Source organism: Trichechus manatus, unplaced genomic scaffold (genome assembly GCF_000243295.1).
Source record: "Trichechus manatus latirostris isolate Lorelei unplaced genomic scaffold, TriManLat1.0 scaffold00315, whole genome shotgun sequence".
NCBI lineage: Eukaryota > Metazoa > Chordata > Mammalia > Sirenia > Trichechidae > Trichechus > Trichechus manatus.
In genome coordinates this window covers 717323-730550 of record NW_004444251.1, presented here as the reverse complement: position 1 = coordinate 730550, position 13228 = coordinate 717323, and the positions used below count along the sequence as shown (strand labels likewise).

The 13228-nt window shown below is 42.8% G+C and overlaps 1 protein-coding gene across 1 annotated transcript in view; it reads right to left on the bottom strand.

The window, feature by feature from the left end:
* The window catches only part of CPE (carboxypeptidase E), a 132781-nt gene extending 120395 nt beyond the window's left edge, over window positions 1-12386 (bottom strand). Inside the window, exons 1-2 of the mRNA XM_023725468.1 lie at window positions 12286-12386; window positions 602-677 (exon numbers count right to left, since the gene is read on the bottom strand). Of these exons, the coding sequence (XP_023581236.1) occupies window positions 602-677; window positions 12286-12386 (177 nt within the window). The remainder of the gene's footprint in view (window positions 1-601; window positions 678-12285) is intronic.
* Between the last annotated feature and the right edge of the window lie 842 nt (window positions 12387-13228).

The window sequence follows — 13228 nt, the reverse complement described above, 5'->3', positions numbered from 1 at the left end:
CATAACAAAACACTGCTGAGTCCTGTGTCAGCTTTGTGATCATGAATATGTTTGAGCCCATTGTTGAGGCTATTAAGTCCTTAAGTGGTACAAAGGATTAATGCGCTCGGCTGCTAACCAAAAGGTTGGAGGCTCCAGTATACTCAGAAGAAAGGCCTGGCAATCTACTTCCAAAAAAAAAGCAGCCACTGAAAACCTTATAGATCGCAGTTTTACTCTGACACATGCGGTTGTCATGAGTTGGAATCCACTCGACAGCATCTGGTATATGTCTATATAGTATTCACTATATGTCATGTAGTATTCACATGAGAAGTATCTATCTATATTTTTTTATTGCTTTAGCATTTTCCAAAAACCGAATTTGACTCCTGAGAAAATATATTTAACAAGTGCTGATTTCTCCTTGTCTGAACTCTGTAAATGTCCTGCTGTTTTGTAAAGTTAATGCAGTTTCCAAAAGTGCATTAAGTTAATTCCCATGATGCTGATTACATTGAGAAGCTGGCTCAACATTTACTGCTCCCACAATGAGTAAGACTAGTTTCCTCTAGTAAACTTAAAAAAAAAAAAAATCTGTGCTGAACAAGGTGTATTTTACACAGTCACGACTTGAGAGGAATGAAAGTATTTCAATCTGTTTGCTGTACTTTAAAATCAGATGTTCAACATCTCGCCTAAAATACAAAGAGAACAAAACACATTTTATTTTGCAAATGTCTTTAACATTTCCAGTAGTTTCCCCTATACATATGGTCTTTATGCTTGTTAAGAACAGTACAGGAGACCCTTCAACTCTTGCATCCATATGCAGCACACATTTTGCCAAATCAAATAATGTTCCCACTGGCTATACAGCATGTAAATTAAGTTTGACTTGAGTGAAAGAGGGAATATACTACAAGAAATGAAATAACACGTTTCAAGATCTGCAAAATATTGCCTAAAAGAGTGATCGGCAGATAAAGTAAAATAGCGTATACATAGCGAGTATTCATCAAATATTTCCTAATTAAATTGAAAGTATTAGTTATATTGACAAAGCCCCCCATTTTGTTTTCGTCTTGGAAGGTTGATTTCAGCTTGGAATGCTACTCAGTACTGTTCTATGCTGGTTATGAAGAAAGGCTGCATTAAAAATTATCCTTCGGCTAGAGAAAGAAAAGAGTATTGAGAACATTGGTCAGGGAGGTGACAGCCCAGTCTTTATATTGAAGTTCTGCTGCCCTGAACTTATGGTCAAGGCTTATGATTTGTGCAAGTTGTTGAACTGAGCTCTAGAAATAAGATATTTTTTGGAAAATATGGCACAATGTCAGTGAACAGCAGCTTCATGGAGAAGGAAAGATTTTCTGGTTCCTATGTAGGAAGGCTTTGGACATGTTATCAGCAGAGACCAGTCCCTGCTGAAGGACATCATTTTTAGTAAAGTACACGGTCAGCAAAAAAGAGGAAGACCCTTAACGAGATGGATTGACACAGTGGCTGCAACAATGGGCTCAGACATAGCAAAGATTGTGGGGATGGCGCAGGACTGGGCCGTGTTCCGTTCCATTGTACATGGGGTCGCTATGATCGGAACTGACTGGATGGCACCTAACAGCAACAGCATGTAGGAAGACGCTCATCTCGTCAGTTTGTCGCACTCTGGTGGCTTACATGTTGCTATCACGCTGGAAGCTATGGCATCAGTATTTCAGATACCAACAGAGCCACTCATGGAGGACAGCTTTCAGCAGAGCTTCTGGACTAAGACTAGGAAGAAAGGCCTAGGATCTACCTCTGAAAATCAGCCAATGAAAACCTTACGGATCATAGCAGAATATTTTCTTTATACAGTGCTGGAAGATGAGTCCCTTAGACCGGAATTCACTCAAATACACAGTGGCTGCAACCATGGACTTGAGCAGACCAATGGTCGTGAAGAGAATGCGAGACCCGGCAACATTTCGTTCTACCCTGTACGGAATCGCCAGGAGTCGGAGCGGACTCTAGGACCACTGCCAACAACCACATGGAGGCACAGGACTTGAGCAGGTCCAATCCGACAACATCCGTTCGGGATCCGGACGTATGAGAGGTTGTCTTCTCTGAGCGAATAAATGAGATTATTATCGATTCTCTCAAACACATTGGCATGCATAAACACAGCAAGGGTTTTTACACAACCTGAGTTTAAGTTAATGTTTCCATTTACCAAAACAAACAAACCAACCCGTTGCCATCAAGTCGATTCTGACTCATAGCGACCCTATAGGACAGAGCAGAATTGTCCCATAGGCTTTCCAAGGAGCAACTCGTGGATTCGAACTGCTGACCTTTCGATTAACAGATTTAGACTCACTTAAAAAATAACTGCAACTAATGTCACTGAACGACTTGTGTAGAAATTGTCAAACGGGAATCTAATTTGCTGTGTAAACGCTCATCGAAAACACATAAAATCTTATTAAAAAAATCATAACACTTTGGTTAAGCTTCTCCTCTTCCCCCAGTCCTTGAGCTTTCCCCCACCCCATGGAAGTCTGAGCCAGCACACCACCCCTCTTTAAGGGCCCACGCCAGGGACTAGGCTGGTCTCAGTATGAAACATCCTGATTTACTATCCGATCATGTCACCCACTCATCCCACTTTCCCACACCTGCATTTTTCCTAGTGGTGTTTACTTGCATCCTCTATAGAAGAAAACGCATTTCCCCTAAACCTTGGAGACACGTGCAGATCTCAAGGCCAAGTGCTCTCCTCACTGTAGCTGTCCCCTCCCCATGTTACCATAGTCCCCTTTCCTTTCTGAATAAAGATCCGCCCTATCAAAATAACAATCATAACTGCTCTGCATCGATTTTTTAAATAACTAGCATTTGTTTGAAATCAAATGTCTTAAAAATAAGGATTCTTTTTTATCATTACTATTACAGAACTATGATGCTCGGCAGTGGTTTTGTAATAAGCAGATACCTGAGGGAAAAAAATCACCGACAGTAGAAAGTTGTTCCAGAGTATATTACTATATTTAACTCATGTATTTTTGTTTGAGTAAACCTTGTAATATTTTACATCAGCCACCTTATCTTTCAAAGATTACTCTTTAGGGACAGTGAAAGCTGTATGTAAATCATTTCGAAATAATAAAAGATACTGGTGACACAAACAGGCTGTTTTATTAGAAAGAGCCGGCTGCTAAGTTTCTTACAAAACACCATCTCCTGAATTTTAAAAAGAAGGAGAAACATTCACAGAGCAATGGACTCACAGCGATTCCAGGAATTAACGGGTGGGGGAGGAGAGAGCAATTTTAAGCCTGTTTCAAACGTAAGCTTATTTGGCCCATCAACTAACTGTCAGACCAAGCTCCTCCTTGACAGCATTTTCGAGTGTGTGATTTGAATACCATTTCGTGAGAGGAAAACAAATTACAGCTGGGGATGTATGACTTCCAAGGACACAGCTCTGGGCCTTAATATGCAACAACACTAATGCCTCCTGCAGACTTCTTAAATACAAAATTTTTACTAAATAAATTACTGGCTATCTTTAAAACTTTTATTTAACACGTAAAAAGCAGCTAAACCTTCTGAAATGTCTCATACAGAATTCCTCATTTAGAGACCAAGAGAAACAGAGGTTCATACAGTCCAGTCATAACAGACAACAAACACAAGCACATCAGGGACCCTTGAGAAGACATGTGGCTGGTGGATTTCTCCACTATGCAAAACTGAATTCTGCACAATAAAATATAAGTATAGAGTGAGCAGCCATCTAAGATACTCCACTGGGCTCACCCATTCAGGAGCAAGGGAGAATGAAGAGAACAGGATACAAGGAAAAGATTAGTCCAAAGGACTAACGGACCACAGCTACCAAGGCCTCCACAAGGCTGAGTCCAGTACAGCTAGACGGTGCCCGGCTACCACCACTGACTGCTCTGACCAGGATCACAACAGAGGGTCCTGGACAGAGCTGGAGCAGGATGTAGAACAAAATTCTAACGCACACAAAAAAGACCAGATTTGCTGGCCTGAAGGAGACTGGAGAAACTCCAAGAGTAGGGCCCCCAGACACCCTTTTAGCTCAGTGGTGAAGTCACTTCCGAAGTTCACCATTTAGCCAGGGATTGGACAGCCCCATAAAACCAAATGGGACTAATGAAGCACAGCAGTCCAGGGACCAGGACTAGAAGGCAGAAGGAGACAGGAAAGCTGGTGATAGGGAACCCAAGGTGGAGCAACGACAATGTTGACGTGTAGTGGGGTTGTTAACCATTGTCATAGGGCAACATGTGTACTAACTGTTTAATGAGAAATTATTTTGTTCTGTAAACCTTCATCTAAAGCGAGAATAGCAGCACCACTGGAAGAACGTAATCAATGTCACTGAACTGTGCATGTAGAAATTTTTGAAATGGTGCATCTTTGGCTATGTAAATTTTCACCAAAAAAAGAAAGGTTGAGAAGGGAGATGGTTGACATGTCATGGGGTTGTTAACCAATGTCATAAAACAATATGTGTACTACTGTTTAATGAGAAACTATTTGTTCTGTAAACCTTCACCTAAAGTACAGTAAAAAAAAAAAAATTTTTTTTTTAAATATAAGTATAGACAAAAGAAAAATGTCATTTCTATCCTTTCTTGTTATCATACTTCTCTCCTCTGGCATGCTAACATGCTAATGTCCACACTGAACTTAAACACAGGTTTGATATATTATGTGCATTTTTGCGTGTTGGAGAAATTCCATTTATTCAACAAATATTCATTCAGTAGCCACTATGTCCTAACAGAGTACTAGACTTTTTGGATACAGAAATGAACAAGACGTAATTCCTGGCCACAAGAAGTTGACAGTCTACTGGGTGACAATATAAGCCAACAATGGAAAATGCTATAATAGAGTTAATAATAATTGTTGCCACATACTGAGTTAAGAACAGTATATTAACAACTTCATCTAATCATCACATTATTGTCATTTCATACGTGATGAATCTGGGGCTCTGCGAGAAGTTAACTAATGGCCAAGAACACTCAGCTAAGAAGAGGAAGAGGCACAATTTGAACCCAGGCCCCCTGACATGAAAGTCTATACCGTAAACCTGTATGTCATAGCTCTTCAAAGAACCAGGGAAACACAAAGAAAGGACCTCACAGAGGGTAAGAAAGTAGGCGAGGAAAGAGAAAGGTCTTAAAGAAGATCTTTCCATTTAGATGAGTCTGAAAAAAAATAAGTTAGTCAAGACCTGAGCAGTTTCAATATAAATTCTTTAGAAAAATAAGTTAAGCAGCCAAAGCCAACGTTGGAATCGTCCTAGGCTCATGTAGCTACCTAAAGAAACTGTAAAGACGTTCTCAGTAACGACAATCACTTTCACTCTTTCTAGTGAATGAAGAAAAGTAGTACAGCAAACTGAAGAAAATCAGGAATGCCCCACATTGGAAACGTCTGTAAAAGGCAAGCACTTGTTAACAAGAAACAGTGCTGAGAGGGAAAAAGTCCTTCAGGGTTGTCAACTGGACCTCTGCAAAAGCGCTCGGCAGGAATGGCAAAAGCAGATCTCATCTGACAGCACAGCCAAGGGGGCCTGCTCTGAGGGAACATGAGGTCTAAGGAGCACATTTCCAGATCAACTGAAAGTAGAGAAAAATTTTACAAATTAGTCCATCTTCTCGATATCTAGGTGCAAGCGACTTCATTATTTTCTTCATAGTCTACTTCTTTGGCCTCACAACAACCCTGTGAGGTGAATGTTTTTAAGTAGTCCCATTTTATGGACAAGAGACAGACGTAAACAAAAGTTAAATGCATGTAACTAGTTAATAATAGAAGAAGAATCGGTATCCATTTGTCTTCAACTTTTCAATCAAAATTATCTATCCTGTCTCATTATTGCAGAATCGTGCTCCCATACCAACATGCATATCTTAAGAGCTTGCTCTACATAAATTGCTACGCTAGCTCTTTACGGACAAAAGAAGTGGAAAACATATGCTCCCCACCCCGAGGAACTCCTATTTTGAGGATCTTTGCTAGAGAACTAGCAAATTAATCCTTAATGACATGATAATGAATGATAATAAGCTAATGCTGTATTTCTCAAAAGGAGCCCTTGTGGCGCAGTGGTTAAGAGCTCAGCAGGTAACCAAGAGGTCAACACTTCGAACCTACCAGCTGCTCCACGGGAGAAAGATGTGGCAGTCTGCTTCCAGAAAGATTACAGCCTTAGAAATTCTATGGGGCAGTTCTACTCTGTCCTATAGGGTGGCTATGAGTCGGAATCAACTCAATGGCAATGGAGGGTTCTCAAACTAGTATAATCCTATTTCCAACATAAGCATTTGAAAAAAAAGGGGTTCCAGGGTGAAAGAAAGATTGGGAAATAGTGTATATACACATCTAACTTGGAGATTTGAAATGACATTAGCACATTAAGGGCTCTGATAAGTCTTTCAATATACAAATTTGTTTATCTTTGTTTACCTAATCCCTATCAAACATGACTGAAATAATGTTCCATTGAATACATTTTGGGAAAATCTAGTTTAATGTGTCACTCCTTGTAGGACCTATTTTTGCATTTCTTAATATCTCTCCCAAAGGAAGTGACTGTGAAGGTGGGGGGTCAGCCCTACGGTATGCCAATCAGATGATGATTCTTTTGCCACCTCTCAAATCAATTTCCATAAAAAGCTACCTATTTAGTCTGAGCACAGGACACAATATGAGGTACTAGCCTGGTTTCCCCTCTCTGCCATTAGCCAATCACAAGTCATTCTACAACATCTCTTCTGGCAAGAGCTTCTTTGGCTTACTACGGTCTAAAAATAACTCTTGACCACATGTAGTACTTCTAGGTCCTTCTCCAGAATCTAACATCTATCTTCACCAAATATATCCATCCATCCATTGCCGTCGAGTCGATTCCAACCCACAGTGACCCTATAGGACAGAGTAGAACTGCCCCATAGGGTTTCCAAGGAGTGCCTGGTGGATTCAAACTGTCGACTTTTTGGTTAGCAGCCATAGCTCTTAACCACTGTGCCACCAGAGCTCCACCAAATGTATGGTGTTGGTCAATTGTAATTATTTCCCACTAATAAAGCAATGAGTCTTATCTGGTATGAAAAGAGGTCATACAAATAGTCAAAATCCCCATTTCTCTTTTTGAGCTGTATAGAAATGTTGCCAGCATTAAATGTTCCATCACAATATTTGGCAAATGCTTACCAGCATTCATATGCTTTAAATTTTAACAGATTTTTCTAGGAAATAGAGCCAAAATAATCATTCCAGCATTTGGGAGAGAAAAATCTATGCTCTAAAGAATTTTTTAAGACAGCATTTTAGGTATAAATCAAATCTACTCCCCAAAAACAATCTTAAACTACATGTAGAAGAATTCATGTTTCAAACAAACTAATCTCAACTTGTATTGAACTTTGGGAGGAGTGGTCTGGGAATGTGGATTCTGTTACCTAGACATAAATTAATAAAAGTTTCTCTTATTGATATTGCAATGATGGATATGCATGCCTAGGACGGCATATGTTTGAGTTTGAACAGGAGTCCATATGTGTAAAAATATCAAAAAAGAATAAAATATAAGCAAAAGGAAAGAAAAATGAGGAACCTGGTCATGCCTGGCAGGTATCGTATCTCCCAGGGACATATTGAGCACCTAGAATCAGGCAAGGACCCAGTCTCAGCTGTCTTAGGCACAGCCTTCATCCCAGTCTCACATGGACCACGAGCGTTAACTCTTGGCACAGGAAGAAGGCATCTGGGTCCGGACTCACAGTGTGTTTGGAGATGACAGTGGTGGGAAGACCTCTTGCAGTTCTGCTAATCAAGGCTGGTTAACACTGGTGAGTGGAAAGTCAAGTCCTCACTTCCCACTTCTCTGGTACTTCTGGGCTGACACCAGCTGCACGTGCAGCACTTCTTCCTCTGATCCTAACCACCCGGAGCTCGGTCAGATCTCACAAGTCTGTCCAAGGCCTCAGATACCAGCCATAAGCTTGCAAGTCCCCAAGACACTCTCATTGCTGAGCTTTTGGCTTAAATTTGGGCTTTTTCCACTACCCTTTCCGGATGCCAGTTGTAAGCTCAGGAGTCTCCAGGGCTCTCCTGACTTCCGACTTGTTGGCTCCAAATTTGAGGATTCCCTTTACCCCCTCAGGATAACAGTCATAAGCTCAGGGATCCTCACCTCCCTTCACTTCTGACCTACTAGCTCCCACTACTCCCTCAGGTACAATAATTTGCCAGAAGGACTCACAGAACTCAAGGAAAGCACTATACTTATGATTACAGTTTTTTTATAGTAAAAAGGATACAAAATGAAGATACAAGGGGTGAGATTTTGGAGGGTTCCCAACCCCAAGCTTCCGTGTCCTGAAAAGAGACGTGCTACCCTCCCATGTTCATCGATGTCTGTCACCAACCAGGAAGCTCATGGAGTTTCCCTGTCAAGATCCTTTATTGGGGGTTAGGTTAGGTGTGGTCTGGAGCCCCCAGCAAAGATACTTATGATTACTGGGGAAATTTCAAGGTTTTCAAGGTTATCTCTCAGGAACCAGGACAAAGACCAAATTCCTTAGGTGAAGTTAATTTCAAACCCCACAACCTGCAACCCTCCTCCAACATATTTTTTCAGGTCTCTGAAGTAACACAAAAGGATGGCAGAGACCCAACATTCAGCTACTCAAGAATCAAGTTGATTCCTGTGGTGTCATCTTTCCCTCCCTGATTAATTCAAAACGGAATTTTCTTTCCCTTTTTATGAATCCAAATGTTGAAGGTCTGAAAAAGTGAATCATTTTCCAGAGATAAGTTTATGTGTGGCCCACAGCCTACTGCCAGACAACTACGAAGATCAGTTCTTTCTGCTCAGGAAGAGAGCTGGCGGCGTCAACAGACACATTCTGTTCATAAACTGCTATCTAAGCAAGTAAACCTCTCACCTGCTGGTTCCACCAAAGGGAAGGGCTTTATGTGTTGCTACGTGTTGTTTTAGACAATTTGAGAAAGCTAATTAACCAATTTGACACAGCTCTCTTGCTGGAAAATAAAATGAGTATGAGCAACTTCATAAAAGTTTTAGTCAAGCAAATGAATTTATTAAGCTAAATATTCTTTTCTAATAGCTTAATCAGAAATATTATTCAATTGACAAAAATACACACTATTTAAAAGGTAAAAATAGTTAAGGCCTTTGCCCTTTTTCAGAAATAGTGGGCTCTGTTAAAACTTACATTTATATAAGCTACACTGGAGTTGGTAAATTTCAGTCATCTCTACAGTTCCTGCCTTCTTTCATCCATTCTTCAGTAACCAAATCACCCTGACCTAGGGTCCCTAGTCTCCTTTCTCCCGTACTTCCACCACCATCATTATAACCATTCATACCTTCATATTGTTGTTCAAACTCCTGGTTCCTGTGTATCACTAGACAACCCACAGATCCCGGTGCACCGAGTGGGCAGGTGCTCAAGAAACACTGAAAGAATCCATTTCTACCTCAGTATGGCATGGATGGGGTCCTGGTGGCACAGTGGCTAAGAGCTCAGGCTACTAACCAAAAGGTCAGCAGTTCAAACCCACCAACCACTCCTTGGAAACCCTATGGGGCAGTTTTACACTGGTTGCTATGAGTTGGAATTGACTTGACAGCAACGGGTTTGGTTTGGTTTTGGTTTTATGGTATGGATACTTCTTTTTCATGCCTTAAAATAGTTTAATCCAAAAGGAATTTGAAGGCCATTTAAGAATAGTGAACATTTTCCTTTATCCAAGCTTTCTAAAACGTTAATTCATACAAGGACTACCAAATTTATGTACCGATCAGATCTCCACATATACTAGTTCCCTGAAGATTTCTAACTTACTTATCCTCTCGTAAAAAGTGGGAGAGGAAGAAAATCACCCTTGTGATTTTTTTTTAGTGTTAGCTCAAAATAGTTTATTTCTACTTTTTAAAATACAATAGATAGACATGGACTTCAATCTCCCTTCACTTAACAAGGAATTGTAAAGCACATTAATATAAGGCATTTCTGATTTCAGCTTTGTAAGTTCAATTAAATCTGTGTATTTTGTTTGTGAGGAATACAATATTGTTATTTTAAAACATTGTGTTATTCAGTCACAGACTAACGCATTTTTTCCATAGCGTATATTGAATGTTTGCTGTGTGCCAGACCTGTTCTGGGTTCCTACCTCATAGAGCTTATAGTCTAAAAGGGGGATTTACAAATTCTGATGGATTTCGCATTTCAGATATTCATGCAATAGAATTATTTTCATTTTCCAAAGTATATCATCTTCTGACAATATCATCTTGTTTCAAACTTGAAACAAGGCAACAAAAGGTTAATAAATATTAACTTTCACATAGTCTCTTTGAAACTCAGAAGAACAAAGGGTTCTAATTATGTACCAAAAAACACACTCACTGCTGTTGAGTCAGTTCTGACTCACAATGTCCCTATAGGACAGAGTAGAACCACCCCATAGGGTTTCCAAGGAGCCGCTGGTGGAATCGAACTGCAGAACCTTTCAATTAGCAGCCCAGCTCCTTAACCACTGCACCACCAGGAAAATCACAAATTTTAGATTAGCTTTAACTGTGCCTAGGATGTCTTTCGGAGCCCTGGTGGTGCAGTGGTTAAGAGCTCAGCTGCTAAACAAAAGGTTGGCAGTTTGAATCCATTAGCCAATCCTTGGAAACCTTATGGGGCAGTTCTATTCTGTCTATAGGATCGCTATGAGTCGGAATCAACTCGACAGCAACGGGTTTGGGTTTTTGTTAGGATGTCTTGGCTTTGGTTATTTGAAACTAAGTCATCACATCTTAAATTTTTCTTTATCTTCAGATGACTGTACCAAACTAATTCTCAAAACTTCCAATTCTACAAGCTGAAACCTGCTCGACTGCATTATATAAAACGTTTTCTATGATCTGATTTTAGGGTTTTGACAGCAGACTTACACAAATCGTTTTGCCTATATTATTTGAATGTAAGAAATGTTTCCTGTTTGAAGATTTATTATTCATCAAGCTATACAGTAAACATTTGGAGAGCAAAACACTTTTATGGAGCACCTATTTTCATCCTTCTCAGTTTGGTTCTTACATATCATGATAAAACTATTCTAGCCCTGCACCAAGAATTTTCAGCCTATTTTTCTTGCTTTCTTTGTCATTAAAAAAAAAAAAAAAAAAAAAAAAATGGATCCCATGCTAACACTCGTAGCTCAGATTACTTTAACAGTACCTGACTGTCAGAAGACCAAAAAATAATAATAATAATACTAACCAAACCCATTGCCCACAAGTCCATTCCCACTCTTAGCGACCCTATAGGACAGAGCAGAATTGCCCCATAGAAGGCCAGGCCTAAAGAATGAGATAACTTCAAAAAACAGAAATATATTGGAAAAAAAAAAAAAAGCCCCCAAGAACTTTTTTTTGAAACAGCTCTTTATTAAACTAAATGCATCACATTTCGCATAAATTAAAACATGCCTTGACGCACACTCAGTAGGAAGATGCATTCGATGGCTACGTGGGCGCATCGGTTGGAATAAAAACCTGGTTTCAAACTACTCCTCGCAAGTGGCTACAGCAGAGAAAATAGAGTATTCCTTTTTTTCTTTAGAAAGGACACGTACAGATTCAAAACTGCAATGTCCGTCAGAGGCCACTTTCCACCCTCCGAGGAGAACCGGCGCATCTGCGCACACCACCAGCCCAGCACTGCCAGTATCTGTGACATCCCCTGAGCGGCCACAGCAGAGGGGTACCTAATCCGCAGGTCCAGGTAGCGATGGGTACTCAAGGCCTATTAGGAACCAAATGACGGATGACACTCCTTCGCTTTCTCTAAGTCCTGCTCTCTGCACCTCATCTTTCCACTCCTGTCTGCAAGAAGGTCGCCCCCCTCCCTGAGAACCCCCGATTCTCCCCTCGCCCGTCTTTGACACAGCAACGTGACAGTGACCGCCGCGTTTGCCTGCTCGGTCCTCCCACCCCACCTTCTCCACCCTCCCGGGCCTCTCATCACAAAGCGTGGCCTAAGGGCTGGGGACAGGGTTTGCGGTGAGGGGAGTGGGGTACGGACTGGGATGCCAGCGTCTGGCAACGGGTCCTCCTCATCTTCACTCCTTCCTCCTTCCACCTTCCACCGTAGACTCCCTTTTCCAGGAGGCACCCCTGAGCTCCCCCCACGGCCCTCGGGGACCCCACCCCACCCCACGAGGGAGGACAGGGGGCAGCGTCCCTACCAGGCTCGTGGACGCCGGGGTTGTCGGACAGCTCTATGACCAGGAGCTCGCGGCCCTCGAAACTGCGCCCCACGGTGTAGATCCTGCTGATGGCGGTGCATTGCAGCCACACGGCCACCAGCGCCTCGCGCAGCTCCGGGTAGCGGTGGTACTCGAAGGAGATGCCGTCCTCCTGCAGCAGCCGCCGGCGCCGCCTCATGCCCGCCGCGGCCGTCCCGGGCTCCTGGGCTTCGGCGCCCAGCAGCCACCCGCAGGCGGCCAGCGTCCCGCACAGCGCCAGCAGCGCCCGGCCGCCGGGGGACATCGCCGCGCTCGGGTGGCGCCTGCCTGCGCGCAGCGCGCTCTTTTGTCTGCCGGCTCCGGGGCTGCCTGGCCGCGCCGCCGAGAGGCTGCGAGTTGCGCCCCGACCTCCGCTCGCCTCACCTTCCCGGGCGGAATGCGCGTCGGCGCGCGCGGGGGCCGCCCAGAGGACAGGGGCCGCCCAGCCCCGGGGAGCTGCAGGAGAAACCACTGCGACCGGGGGGCGCGGCGGGTCCCTCGCCGCGCTGGGCGCCGCGCCTCGGGCCGGGCGTGTCCCGGAGGGCTGCTGGCGCTGTTGGTTAGCTCAGAACCACGTCAAACGCCAAATGGCGCCGGGGGCGATGCAGGTGAAGTGACAGCGGAAGTCTGGGGTTGGGGAAGGTTGTTGTCATTGAGAGACCCACGACATTGCGTGTGCAAGAAATAGTCTTGGATTGTTAGTGGAGCCTTCTTAAAGTGACATCTATCCCAGGCCGACTAGGGTTTCCATCTTGATGCACCAAGAATTGGAGGCCATTCCAGAATAAAAGAAACAAAAAGGAAGGATTGGCAGCCACTTGCCTTTTCTCTCCGTGATGTATTTTTCATAACTGCATTGCTAGTCCAGACACAAACCTCTAGGGTTGGGCTGCGTTTATCGCCA